Here is a 13,497-nt window from a genome sequence, read left to right as displayed (position 1 = left end):
ATGGCTGCACTTCGTAGAAAATTTGGCGAAGACTACCAGGTGGTAAACACAAACCGGGCCACCACTTTTTCAGCGCCGGTCAAGAAGAAACGCCAGCGCTTCGTGGAGAAGAATGGTCGCTGCAATGTGCAGCACGGAAACCTCGGCGGAGAGACGAGCAGGTACCTCTCTGACCTTTTCACCACTTTGGTAGACCTAAAGTGGCGGTGGAACCTGCTCATCTTCATCCTAACCTACACGATCGCATGGCTGGTCATGGCATCTATGTGGTGGATCATCGCCTACATCAGAGGAGACCTAAACCATGGCCACGACTCGTCCTATACCCCCTGCGTGGCCAATGTTTACAACTTCCCCTCAGCTTTTTTATTTTTCATCGAAACCGAAGCCACGATCGGCTACGGCTACCGGTACATCACGGAGAAGTGCCCGGAGGGGATCATCCTCTTCTTGTTCCAGTCGCTCCTGGGCTCCATAGTGGACGCCTTTCTCATCGGCTGCATGTTCATAAAAATGTCTCAACCCAAGAAACGCGCAGAGACGCTCATGTTCAGTCAGGACGCAGTGATTTCTCAGCGAGACGGCAAACTGTGCCTCATGTTCCGTGTGGGCAACCTGCGGAACAGCCACATGGTGTCCGCTCAGATCAGGTGCAAACTCATAAAGGTAAGGCAAACAAGTGCCAGATGCGCCCTGCGTCACGGTGCTGTTAATTAATGACCATAAACGAACCCACGGGGGTCAGTCCCTACTGAAACCCTAAAGTGTAGGCTGGAGGAGGGGGATTAAAGTTGAGCACGACATGGATATTAAGTGCAAATCACAATCTCAATGTAATGAAAGAATCACCATATAGTTTGGAAATGAAAATGTAATAATTATCCTGCTTATCTTAGAGTCACTGCTGCTTCATTAGGCAGCAGCATCTCCTCTCAGCTGTGTGAAACCCTTTCCAAATCAAAGTATCACATACTGTGGCAGCCTTGGGGAATTGAAAACACAACACAGTTTCTTTCCTGCACAGTGACTGCACTCCTGACTGACAGCTTGCATGGTGGAAGTATCTTCATTCCCCCTCCTTTCATCTAAAAGGTTAAAAACCCACGGTGGAAAGGAACAGTTGCATGTTGCATATCAAAAGATCTGAAGTAATCTTCTTTATGCAAAGCTTAATTGTAAGCAGGCTCCCACTACACAATATGTGCCTTGTTAAACAAAAAAGGCTTAAGATAGCATTACCATAATCCGTCAGTGGTGGGGCTGTGTGGCTGAGTGGCAGCCAGGCGCATCTCAGACCACGGAGATAAGAGAGCAAAGGGACTTGTGGGCTTTGTGAGGAGCGCTGCAGCAGAAAAACACCGTGTCCAACATCAGTCCTCCTCCAGTTGGTGACATTTGGAGAGCCAGGTGGTTTAACTCCGGGACAGGGGTGTGTATCAGCGAGTGGCAGAGACAGAGATATGGCTTCTGAGGATGTGGCGTGACAGTTCAGCCTCAAAGCATGAAGCTCTGCCAGGGAATCAGTGCTGAGGGAGTTTCACATACTAGCACAGATCATCCCCAGTCAGATCAACAGCACTCCTGGGAGCCAGTGGCAAACATAAAGGGTATTTATGGCAACCATAAAGAAAGGCATCATTTTCCTTCTTTTCTCGAGGGTATAATTTCCCTTCTCTTTCCTGAGATATAAAGTGTTGTAAAGCATTATGATGTTTGAATACAGCTTCCAAAAAACCCTTCTATACAGAGAGTTTGAAAGGACAAAAACGTAATTCAGTGCAGGCTTTCCTTTGGGCTTCCTGGTGGATTGGTAGGCAAAGGTAAAACCCAAGTACTCATGATGTTGCGGGTTTGAATCCTGCTCACCAACTTTGCTGCATGCCATCCCCCGTCTCTCTCTCTCTCTCTCTCTCTCCCATCTTTCCTGCCACTCTCCACTCTACACCTAATGAAGTAAACAGGCAGGCTAATGAAGAACCCGGCACATCTCAGGGAATAGGGCCAATGAACCTCACACAGTGAACAAGGGCAACGTGATATACTGTGGCGAACACTCACGCAAACGGTGTGTGGAGAGTGGACCGGCCCTCCACTTAATTGATTATTATCGAGAGCTCCTTTCAGCCACATCTATGTTCAATGTGCAAAATGGGCTGTAAAGAAGACAAACGGCATCGGCGAGGTGCTTGGAGCTTGTTTATGTCTGCGTTCTCTCCCCCCCTCGCACATCCACATCGGCACAGCGCATCGAGCAGAGCGTTGGTCAGCTTAATGATGCATGCAGGCGGAGGGGGAGGCAGGGAGAAGCCGAGCTCTTCCACAGGCGCAGAGACAGTGAACGGCCCTGTAGGCACAAAGTACAATCACACAAGTCTACGCCGATTTCCCCCCGTCTCTCCTCTAAGACTGAGGAGCCTCAAATGCTCAGCTCATCTCAGCCAGACTCTCCATGTCTGTGTAACGCACCTGTGACACCGCATAGGCTCTCCATGATGGTCCCTTCATTTATACATACACAAAACTGAATGATAGGATGTTTTTGTAGAGCCAGGAGTGAAATGTTCAGGTTTTGCTGCTTTTTAAAAAAAAAAGAAGACAAGAAGATGAGTTGCACTGAAAGAGAGAGAGAGAGAGAGAGAGAGAGAGAGAGAGAGAGAGAGGGGAACAGGAGTGGCATCACAAAAATAATCGAGGCTGAGGCAATTTTTGCAGTGGAGAGCCACACTCTTACCTTTCCTCTGAGAGTATAAAAGGAATAAGAACAGTATAGATTCTTCCAAGACCTCTCTACCAACCCCACATCTTTTTCTTTCTTTTTTTTTTTTTTGCACTCCCTCTCTCTGTGAAATACAACAGATACAGCACCCACTGTGTGCTCCTCAGTATTTTTTATTTTTGCTCCAGGGATTTGTGTCCTAGCCTTGTTCTCTCGCTTCAAAGGCTCTCTTGCCGAGACAATTTTTTTTGGAACGGCTCTCCCAGAGTATGGAACGCCAGAGTAGAAAAAATAAGTGACTCAGATCTGAGTTATGCAAGAACAACAGCATTGGTTGAGGTTGAACATATCTACAGATATTATATGTATACCATACACCATATAGTGGGTGATAATGTTAAATTCATAAAAGAAAACCCCAAGTTGTCATTACAGTTTAGACTGAATGCTTGCAGTGCAGTTCTTACAAAGAAATGTTGGTGGTGCTGTTGAATTGCAGCCCTCTTCAGGTCGTGTCTCATCATTGGAGATACTCTCTGTGCATGGATACTGACAGAAGAATTCTTTTAACTTGTATAAAAACTGTGTCTGCCTGTGTGTGTGTGTGTGTGTTTGTGTGTGTGTCACAGACAGCCATCTGGGAGAGAGAGTATAGGAAGCGCTGTCTGACATGACTTATGTCTCTTTTGGAGGCATTTGCTGCTGATGCCATCATCTGTCTGTCCATCTGTCAGTCAGTCACACAGCCTCTAATCCCAACATCTTCACACACTTCACACCCTTCAAACCCCACAACTTCCACCTGTCATTAAACGAACGGACCAATTTCTCAGGCGGCATCCCGATAATACGAAAAAGCTGCTTTGACTTTTCTCTGAAACTTGTGTCGGTTGATGGGATTTCGACTGCAAGCCAACTGCATTCAGAGACAAATCTTGAATCCGGGCATGATACGCTGGAAACAGCTCGTTTGCGGCTGCTGTGTGTTTGCATGTCCGTACAGCAGATTCCCGCTCAAGTGTCGTGGCTGATCACTGGAAGACAGCAGACAGCAGAAGGAAGGAAGAGACAGACCGATGGGAGCTGTCATACGGAGTCACACCATAAGCTGTCGAGAGGCAGCCTTGCAGGGCATCGCTGGCAGCCTCAGAGGGCATCCTGGTGGAACAGCCTCGCCGAAAATATGACACTGGCATAACTGGGGGGGGGGGGGGGGGGGGGGGTAAAGGAATTGACAGACAAAGTGATAGCGGGGTACGAGAGCTGGAGAGAGACTGTCGGCAAGAAGAGAAAGAAAATAGAATCGACAAAATAGGCTTTTCCTTCATTTATTCTCACAGTGCCTTCTTTTCCAGAGGTATACAGTTGAATTGATTTCCATTTCTTTTTCTAATAAGAATAGAGATGCAATTATACTGTTGGGTGGTGGAGGGTCAGAGGTTGGCCTTGGAGGCATTGATTAGTGAACCCCAGAACCTGAGAACCGGAGAACCTGAGGGATCTGAAGGGATCTCCTTTGTGCTCCACACTGGAGAACATACAGAGTCTGCATAGGTGTATAGTGTACAGTGTAACAGAAATACACTGTGGCTGCAAACTCACCCATGCATGCTCACAAATACACGAGCGCACGCACATGCACACGTAAACACATGCACACACATGCAAATCATTTTTCCACCTCGATTTTCCTCCGACAGTTTCATGCTGAGGCATTGGAAGAAGCCCGGCGTGTGTGAGGTGGGGTGTGCGTTATTTGTTGTGTCACTGCTAGTCAACTGAAGTTAGAAAAAAATTGTGTTTGTTTGTTTGTTTTGAAACACCGCTACCTCTTCAGGCACCTTGCATAAGCTGGTTGACAGTATTCTCATATGAGCCTTGCTAGATATATTTTCTACTCTATTCTCTAAATAGTAGGCACCGCCAAAAAGCCCATTTTCATGGACCAGCAAAACTGTCACAGACACTGTTTTCTGCCAACTCCTGCCAAGGTCAGTGAGTATCACACTGAAAATTAAAGACCTGATCGAGCCGGAAAGCGGAGCCCGAGTTTTAAGAGAGTTACAAAACACATTTCAGCCTGGACCTTAGTATTTCCAAGAAACCTCCATTACCGATTTTCACCTGGTTCGCCCTGACTGGTGAAGCGCAACCAACCTGTCTGCTTTGTTCTGCTTGTGAACCAGAGGCCACCACCGGTCACCTAATCAGACTGACCTTGCCTGAGACTCGCCTGCTGATTGACGAGGGCTTGAGTCGACTATAGGAAGATTGGGCCTCTTTAGGGTCCGATCAATTTCATTTAGCCCCCGTTCTTCATCCGTGAGCATCACTCACAGCCTTGACACACTCTCCCCTCGTAAGCAATGGAAAACTCACATTGCCTTTCTAATGATAATGAGCGCTTGGACGGGCTGACTGGCTTGGTGAGTGAGTGATCAGATCTCAGTTTATACGGGACCGTGGGTATAGAATCGTGAGTGGAAATCACAACCCCTTATGTGTTTGTGCACTCATCCAGCATTTTGTTATTTATTTCTTTATTTTTTTTAACGGTGCACTCTGGCTGCACCATCTCCCCGAAAGCATCGCGGAGAATCAATACATAAAAAGTGCCTGTTATGTCTGGGTTTTGTCAATGCTCGGGGAGAAGAATCTGGCTCTGGTTTTGTTTGCTAGAGCAGAGTGTCAGATGCACACATAAAAGACAGCAGAAACAAACACGGTTATCTCTGAATCTTTGTGCAGGGAGCAGCGTAGGAGAGCGCCACCGGGGCTTGCGTAAGAAGCTTTTGCATGTGAGTGTTTGCATACAGTCATCCGTCTTTTTTAATCTTGAGCGACAAAGACTGGGGAGTGAAAGGCGGGATCGCCCTGAGCCGCCGTGGGATAGCCCGCGTGCAGGAGCGATGCCAAGCAGCTAGCGTTCGCCGGCCAGGCTGTGAGCACCTGACGAGCGAAACAATGCTCAAACAAATGCCCCCAAACCCCTCAGCATAACAGTCGAATTCTAACGTAAATCAGAACGAGCGTCTCATTGATATTCACAGGAGATATAAATAGGCCGTAATGCTTTCTGGCGATGCAAAAGCTGTTTACTCATACTTTGTTCACAGTTTGCGTCGCGGAAAGGGAGAAGCCACAGGGCAATGTCACTGGGAGGTCAGGATGAGACCGGGCTCGGAACAGACCGGTAGCTCCAGTACAGGTCGGACTGGAGGGGAGAGAGAGAGAGAGAGAGAGAGAGAGAGAGAGAGAGAGAGAGAGAGAGAGAGAGAGAGAGAGAGAGAGAGAGAGAGAGAGAGAGAGAGAGAGAGAGAGAGAGAGAGAGAAGGCCGGAACCAGGGATGTAGTGAAAGGTAAACCCACCATCAAAACAGTTTCCACAGTTTTTAATCAGATTTTTTACCGTGACTGTGAAAATAATAGTAACACTGTGAAAATGTTGTGCTTGTTTGTGTTTCCACTGAACTTGGCCACCTCCTGCATGTCTCCATCCATCAAATGCTCTCTGGGTAATAATAAAACTGATGTATGTAATATGAGGATATCACCAGCTGGAGGTCAAAGTTTACCCTATACTTTTATTAACCGCTATTGGTCAGAACAAACATATCTAGAGTACAGCGTGAGTCAGTAAAAAGGACGAAAGAGGGAAAAATGCCTTTGTGGGAATGATGTGTCTGAATATTTGGGGATTTACATAAAGAACAAAAGATCCGGAAATGGCAGCAGGGCTTACAGAGGATGGTTGGGACTGTGTGTGTGTGTGTGTGTGTGTGTGTAGGGGGAGATCAGTGTGAAGTTTTGTGTGGTGGAGGAAGAGCGAGAGGTGAGAGGTGTGTGTGTGTGTGTGTGTGTGTGTGTGTGTGTGTGTGTGTGTGTGTGGGTGGGTGGCTGGTGGCTGACACATCCCAATTATCAGAGTTTTAGGTGAAACTGTAGGAATCTGAAAAGAGAACACAGTATAAAAATTCACTGTCGGTATCAAACAGTTAAGGGGAAAATCAACTTTACACTTACAATTCTTCTCATGTTGTCGTTGATTGTTGGCTTGTTGATGTTTTGCACTGCGTATGTGTACATTGTAGTTCATTATAGCATTTGTTGTGGGGCTATTTTTTAGAATAAAATTAGAAATATCTATGAGACAAGAGTGGAGTGACATCTACCCTACTCTTCATTGTTTTTAATGGGAGGCTTGCCAGAGATAATCTTGACATTTGAAGGTTGTAATTTTTCTTTTGTGTTAAATGACACTGAAATAACTAGTTTTAACCATTACCAATTTCGAAACACACAGGCCTATATTTAGCTGCAGTTTTCATGCTGAAAGAGAAAAATCACAAATTGATTGTACATGAAAAGCTTTTGCAAAAGCCACAAGCCTGCTTTCTGAGCGGAGTTGATAGTGAAATCACCCAAACGATGACAAATGAAATGGTAAAAAGATTGTTTTTAATTCCCGATGGCATGTTCAACATGTTCCGCATCCGTCGGGAAAGGAGGACAGACAGGCGGAGAGAGGTCACAGCTAAAGGAGAAAAAGATGAGAGGGTGTAACAGATTGAAGGCAGAAAGAGCAGAAACCGCTTCCAGTTCAGAAGTCCAAGACCTCGCTGCTGTGCAACACCGTCATCTGGGCAATTAAATGCTTCCGCACCAGTTAACACTCCGTGGGCAAGTCCTGTCCAAACACGGCTGTCTCCCACGCCCGGCAGCAAGTCCTCCTGGAAATCAATGTGAGGCACCAAGTCTGTAACCACCGCAAACAAGGCACCGATGAATATTCAAGAGCGAATGCCCTCTAGTGAGAGAGAGAGAGACGGAGAGAGACAGAGAGGGAAAGCGTTGTCTTCCATCATCCCTTTATTCGCCGTGTCTCCTGCATTAGATAAACATGGCACTTCCAGGAGGGTGACGCAGAGGTCATTTTTAGAGAATCTTCCCCTTTGCAGCTTTAGGGTATGTGTCCTCCTTCATTAGCAGAGCGGAAGACACGGGGTGGCACTGCCAGAACATGTATGAGGAACAACACAACTAACAGTGTGTGCTCTCCTTTACTGGCGTGAGAAGACTCGATGTGGCTCCTGGCGACTCTAATGCATTCACACTGTAATCTCGCATCATCTCTGTAGCACTGTTTAGATATAATATACATCTAATCCTCTCTTTCCCTTCTCCTTCTGATACTCTCTCTTTATTTCTATACTATATCTCGCTCTGCCTGTCCCTCTGTCTGTCTGCTTCTCTCTCTCTCTCTCTCTCTCTCTGTCGTTTTCTATTTTCAGTCTCGTCAGACCCCTGAAGGGGAGTTCCTGCCTCTGGACCAGTGTGAATTGGACGTTGGTTTCGGGACGGGCGCAGACCAGCTCTTCCTGGTGTCCCCTCTCACCATCTGCCATGAAATCAATCCCAAGAGCCCCTTTTTCGACCTGTCCCAGCGCTCGCTCATGAACGAGCAGTTTGAGATTGTAGTTATCCTGGAGGGCATCGTGGAGACCACAGGTGAGGAGCTGCTCTCGCATTCGGCACACGCATTCGCATCGCTGCTTTCAGCTCCCTTCTGCTACACCTATTGTATCATTCCCACTCCTATATCTCCTTCTCGTTTCTTCATTCCTCTCACTCCCAATCTAAATGTTAATGCATTTATCAATATCAACCCACATTACATCCCTGTCTAATGGATGCTCCTAATCTAGACCGTGTGAAATCTCATTTCTCTGCTCTCCCCGTTTTGCATTATTTGAAGAAAGCAGGAGCCGGAAAAAAAAACAAAAACGTGCGAGTGAGAACAACACATGAGAATGACAACCTGATTGAATTATGAGGGATATTTTATTACTGCAGAATCGGTTTTATGCCTACTCTATGCATAATAAAAGCCTGTGGTCATAGATGCGCGTGTCACTTTGATGAATGAGCAGGGGCTTCAGTAGAAGTTCCACTCCATTTTGCAACTGACAGCAGAGAGCGGAGGTAATTGTGAGGCAGAGAGTGAGACGTGGTATACAGCCACCACTGTCAGCTACAGACAGCCAAGCCGGGGTGCTGCCAGCAACAACACTGCTCTCTCTGTGTCACATTTAGCAGTACGATACTTCCTTGTAACTTCCAGGCTCACAAATACAAATAAACCCATCCCGGCTGCTGGAATCCTTTCCTTTTTCTCTCCCTCTGCTTCTCATTCAGCCTCGTTTGCTTTCATCTCTGCTTCTCTCCTTCCCCCCTAACCCTCGCTTTGCCATTGTCCCAGGAAAAACCACAGTGCTGAATAGGCTTAGAGCAGGAGGGAGGGATCAGCGGGGAAGCATAGAGGCAGGCAGGCAGCACGGTCTGTGCACTGTTGATAATGTCATTAAATCAGGGTGCAGCCAGAAGTTTACTCACGCTGTGCTGTGGCTCTCTGAGCAGAGCGGCAAGGAGCAGAGGAGGGAAGCCATGGCAGTGTCACCTTCAATGGGCCAAGATATCCACAGTCATCCTTACACCAACAGGCATCCCATTAACCCCAACCCATTAAGAGATACTATTATCCTCTCACATGGAATTGCTGTCAGACCCTAAATTTACATTCAGCCGCTGCTGACACAGCTGTTAAGCTCGCTGATTGTCTCCCCAACTCGTTCCAATTACGCCTCAACAAGACTTGACGGATTCACATGCAGGCGGCCTAATAGCTGTTGGTTTTAATTCAGTTCGTAGAAGCAACCTTGATTCTGTTTGACAAATCAGAACAAAAAGCCCAGCAGGAAGAAACTGGCATGGTTTTCTCAGCACAAAAGGGCCTAGAGGCAAACCTGTAGAAACCGAGAGTGTACGTGTGTCTCCACCAGACTGAAGGTTTTCTGCTTCAATGGCTTGAAAAAATATATTAGCAGAATATAGGCAAACTCTTAAGGTTTTATTATTCAATACTCAATGATGAGAATAAACACAACCCCAAATCTGTCACAAAACAAAAATCCTCATCTTCCATCAGATATATTAAAAGTATTCTATCAAGTTTCAAGTGTAGTGGTTTTATAAAAATAGACAATTAGAATAGAAATCACTCTCAAGCCACTATTTGAGGAATCAAGTCCTGATAGTTCAAGATGACTGGCGCTCCATTTCCTTCATTCCTCGAGCTCCTTTTCGCAGTCTCTTTTATGAAAATGCTTTTTGTGCTGTAGACCAGCAATCTCCCATCTCAATCTAATACCAAGGAAACAGATCAAGGAGCGTCTCTCCACTCTTGGTGAGACTTCATATCCAACCATAATCTGTTAAGACTTCAATGATCTTAGATAAGAAGTTTATGTCTTCTGTTGTGATTTAAATCCTATCTTGCCAAAGAAATATCAAATTGTTCACATCAATGGCACATTTGATTAGATTTATTTGAAAGTTAAAATACAACAGGTTGTTAATGCAAGTTCAGGGTCGAACAGAACAGAACAGAACAGAACAGAATAGAACAGACCAGAACAGACCAGACCAGAACAGACCAGAACAGAACAGACCAGAACAGAACAGAACAGAACAGAACAGAATAGAACAGAACAGAATAGAACAGAACAGAACAGACCAGAACAGAACAGAACAGAACAGAATAGAACAGAACAGAACAGAACAGAACAGAACAGAACAGAACAGACCAGACCAGAACAGACCAGACCAGAACAGAACAGAACAGTACAGAACAGAACAGAACAGAACAGAACAGAATAGAACAGAACAGAACAGAATAGAACAGACCAGAACAGACCAGACCAGACCAGAACAGAACAGTACAGTACAGAACAGAACAGAACAGAACAGAACAGAACAGAACAGAACAGACCAGAACAGACCAGACCAGAACAGAACAGTACAGTACAGAACAGAACAGAACAGAACAGAACAGAACAGACCAGACCAGAACAGAACAGAACAGAACAGAACAGAATAGAACAGTACAGAACAGAACAGTACAGTACAGAACAGAACAGAACAGAACAGAACAGAACAGAACAGTACAGAACAGAACAGAACAGAACAGAACAGAACAGACCAGACCAGAACAGACCAGACCAGAACAGAACAGAACAGAACAGAACAGAACAGAACAGAATAGAACAGACCAGAACAGACCAGACCAGACCAGAACAGAACAGTACAGTACAGAACAGAACAGAACAGAACAGAACAGAACAGAACAGAACAGACCAGAACAGACCAGACCAGAACAGAACAGTACAGTACAGAACAGAACAGAACAGAACAGACCAGAACAGAACAGTACAGTACAGAACAGAACAGAACAGACCAGACCAGAACAGAACAGTACAGTACAGAACAGAACAGAACAGAACAGACCAGAACAGAACAGTACAGTACAGTACAGTACAGAACAGAACAGAACAGACCAGAACAGAACAGAACAGAACAGAACAGAACAGAACAGAACAGACCAGACCAGAACAGAACAGAACAGAACAGAACAGAACAGAACAGACCAGACCAGACCAGAACAGACCAGAACAGAACAGACCAGACCAGACCAGACCAGAACAGACCAGACCAGAACAGAACAGTACAGAACAGAACAGAACAGAACAGACCAGAACAGAACAGAACAGAACAGACCAGAACAGACCAGAACAGAACAGAACAGACCAGAACAGAACAGAACAGACCAGAACAGAACAGAACAGAACAGACCAGACCAGAACAGTACAGAACAGAACAGACCAGAAGAGAACAGAACAGAACTGAACAGAACAGAACACATAGGGATGATTGACACCACAGTTCATAACCTTTGAAAATAAAAAACAGAAAAGTCAGGCTTATTTCCCCTGTGGTCCTCTAACACATTACACAGGCAAACTGATGAGTATGGTGGCCCACAGGGCTTTGTGTTGGACTCTCTATATGCTCCCTCATAGTGATACCATCTATATGCTATATGTGGCAAAAACTTCTATGCAGATGACACACATCTCATTGTTAGCAATTAGTTATATGTGTGTGTGTGTGTGTGTGTGTGTGTGTGTGTGTGTGTGTGTGTGTGTGTGTGTGTGTGTGATTCAGATAGATTCAAATACAGTCTCACAGAAAAGGCATATGGAAATGCACCATTTAAACAGTGCCAGTGATGGCTGCTGCCAGGCATTTTACATAAAGCCGTCTTCAGGGACACCCTGCTCTCCTTCTCTGTCTGCCAAGTGTTTGCATAGTTGTTCTGAGGCTTTTATTTTTATGCAAGATGCACTAAACATTAACCGGCTGCTTGAATACCCATATGACGCCTGAATGATGAAACAAAGCCGGTGTGCCTGTCAGGCTCTAAACCTGTAAGCTTCCTCTGCACCTGCCTTACTGCCATGTTATATATCTACAGACAATAGAAATATACTCATTATCCTGACAGAGAGTAGACTGCTGGAGAATTGTCCCGAACTCAACCTAGTGATTAAAGCCCAGCCTTTGGGCTAGTTAAGAATAAAAATGACCTTTATTTAGATGTAGGACTGCTGAAGGTTTTCTGTGGTTGAAGATGAGTTGCTGAGCCTAGAATAGCATCAGGCTATGACATAACACTGGAAGTATCATCCCTCAGAGGGACAGGGTCGGACTCCTACTTCACAGCTAACTCCAACCGTCCTGTTCAACAAAACAGCTCAGGTTGTAGCAGAGCCACTGGATCAGAAAACATGTATGTAGCCTCCTAAGTGCTTATTGATCGCGAAGGACCCTCGACACAAATAGAAATGTCAAGGAAATTATTTTACAAGAGCCGAGGTCAAACAGAAATCTGAACAGTCAGGCACCCCAGAGAAGAAGGCATAAGATGCATGAAAGCATTCATAATCATGCTGTAAACATTTGTATACAGTTGGACCACGGGCACTGGCATCACCAGGCAACCATTCCCTTGCTTCTCAACGAGTTTCCTTCCTTTCTTTATGCAAAGAAATAGAATAATAAAAGGGCGCAGCATCTGTTTGTGAATAGATGAGTGTGTTTGAGCTCAGAGGAGATTCAAGCCAGTATACAGTATGCAATCAATGCCAGAAGTTACAATGCAATAAACAGAGAACCCATGGTTACTGCCATTGATGTATTGATGTAGGAACAGTGCTAGAGGGCTGCTAATTATCCTGATCAGATATAAACTGGCAATTATCACAACTAACACAAGACACACTGATAACATGGATTACTTTTTGACCTCTTTCGAATTGCCTTTGACCTCTATTAATGGCAAAAAAAGGTCTGTCAGGATTGACCGACCATGGTGTCCAGGTGGGATTATCCAAATGCATTTCACATTCTAACATTTCACTTCACTTTTCATTAGTACTATATAAAGAGATCCTCCATCACATATCATGCTCCTAGTTGATTCCAGAGGCAACATTAGAGGCAACGTGCCTGGAATTGGGAGAGAAATAAAGTAGAAATTCTCTCTCCCTGTCAGTAGTCACGATTGTGTAGCTGTTTTTATGAGAAATGGCAATATTCCTTCCCTCTGGATTTCCGAACAGTATTTAAATCTCCAGTGCCTGACTAGCAGGAAAGGTAGATTGCAAAGGAGCATGGGGCAATGATCCCAGAAGCAATGAAGAACAGCAGAGAGAAAGAAGAGGTAATGGGAGAGAGTGTTACCATTTTGTTTTCCTCTGTTCCAGCCACTGAACTGCAAAATACTTTGCACAGATTTAATGACAGTTACTAAAATGGTTACGATCCTGTCGCTCTCTCTTAGGTATGACATGCCAGGCACGCACGTCGTATACTGAGGATGAGGT

General features: G+C 45.3%; 1 protein-coding gene across 1 annotated transcript in view; it reads left to right on the top strand.

Moving 5' to 3' along the window:
* Positions 1 to 13,497, top strand: part of LOC139922123 (G protein-activated inward rectifier potassium channel 1) — a 14,119-nt gene continuing 622 nt past the window's right edge. The window contains exons 1-3 of the mRNA XM_071912568.2: positions 1 to 666; positions 8,008 to 8,224; positions 13,455 to 13,497. The exon at positions 13,455 to 13,497 is cut by the window's right edge and continues 622 nt beyond it. Coding sequence (XP_071768669.1) covers positions 1 to 666; positions 8,008 to 8,224; positions 13,455 to 13,497 — 926 coding nt within the window. The remainder of the gene's footprint in view (positions 667 to 8,007; positions 8,225 to 13,454) is intronic.

Source organism: Centroberyx gerrardi, chromosome 7, assembly GCF_048128805.1.
Source record: "Centroberyx gerrardi isolate f3 chromosome 7, fCenGer3.hap1.cur.20231027, whole genome shotgun sequence".
Lineage (NCBI taxonomy): Eukaryota > Metazoa > Chordata > Actinopteri > Beryciformes > Berycidae > Centroberyx > Centroberyx gerrardi.
The sequence above is the reverse complement of the archived record's forward strand: the minus strand, read 5'-3'. Positions and strand labels throughout refer to the sequence as shown.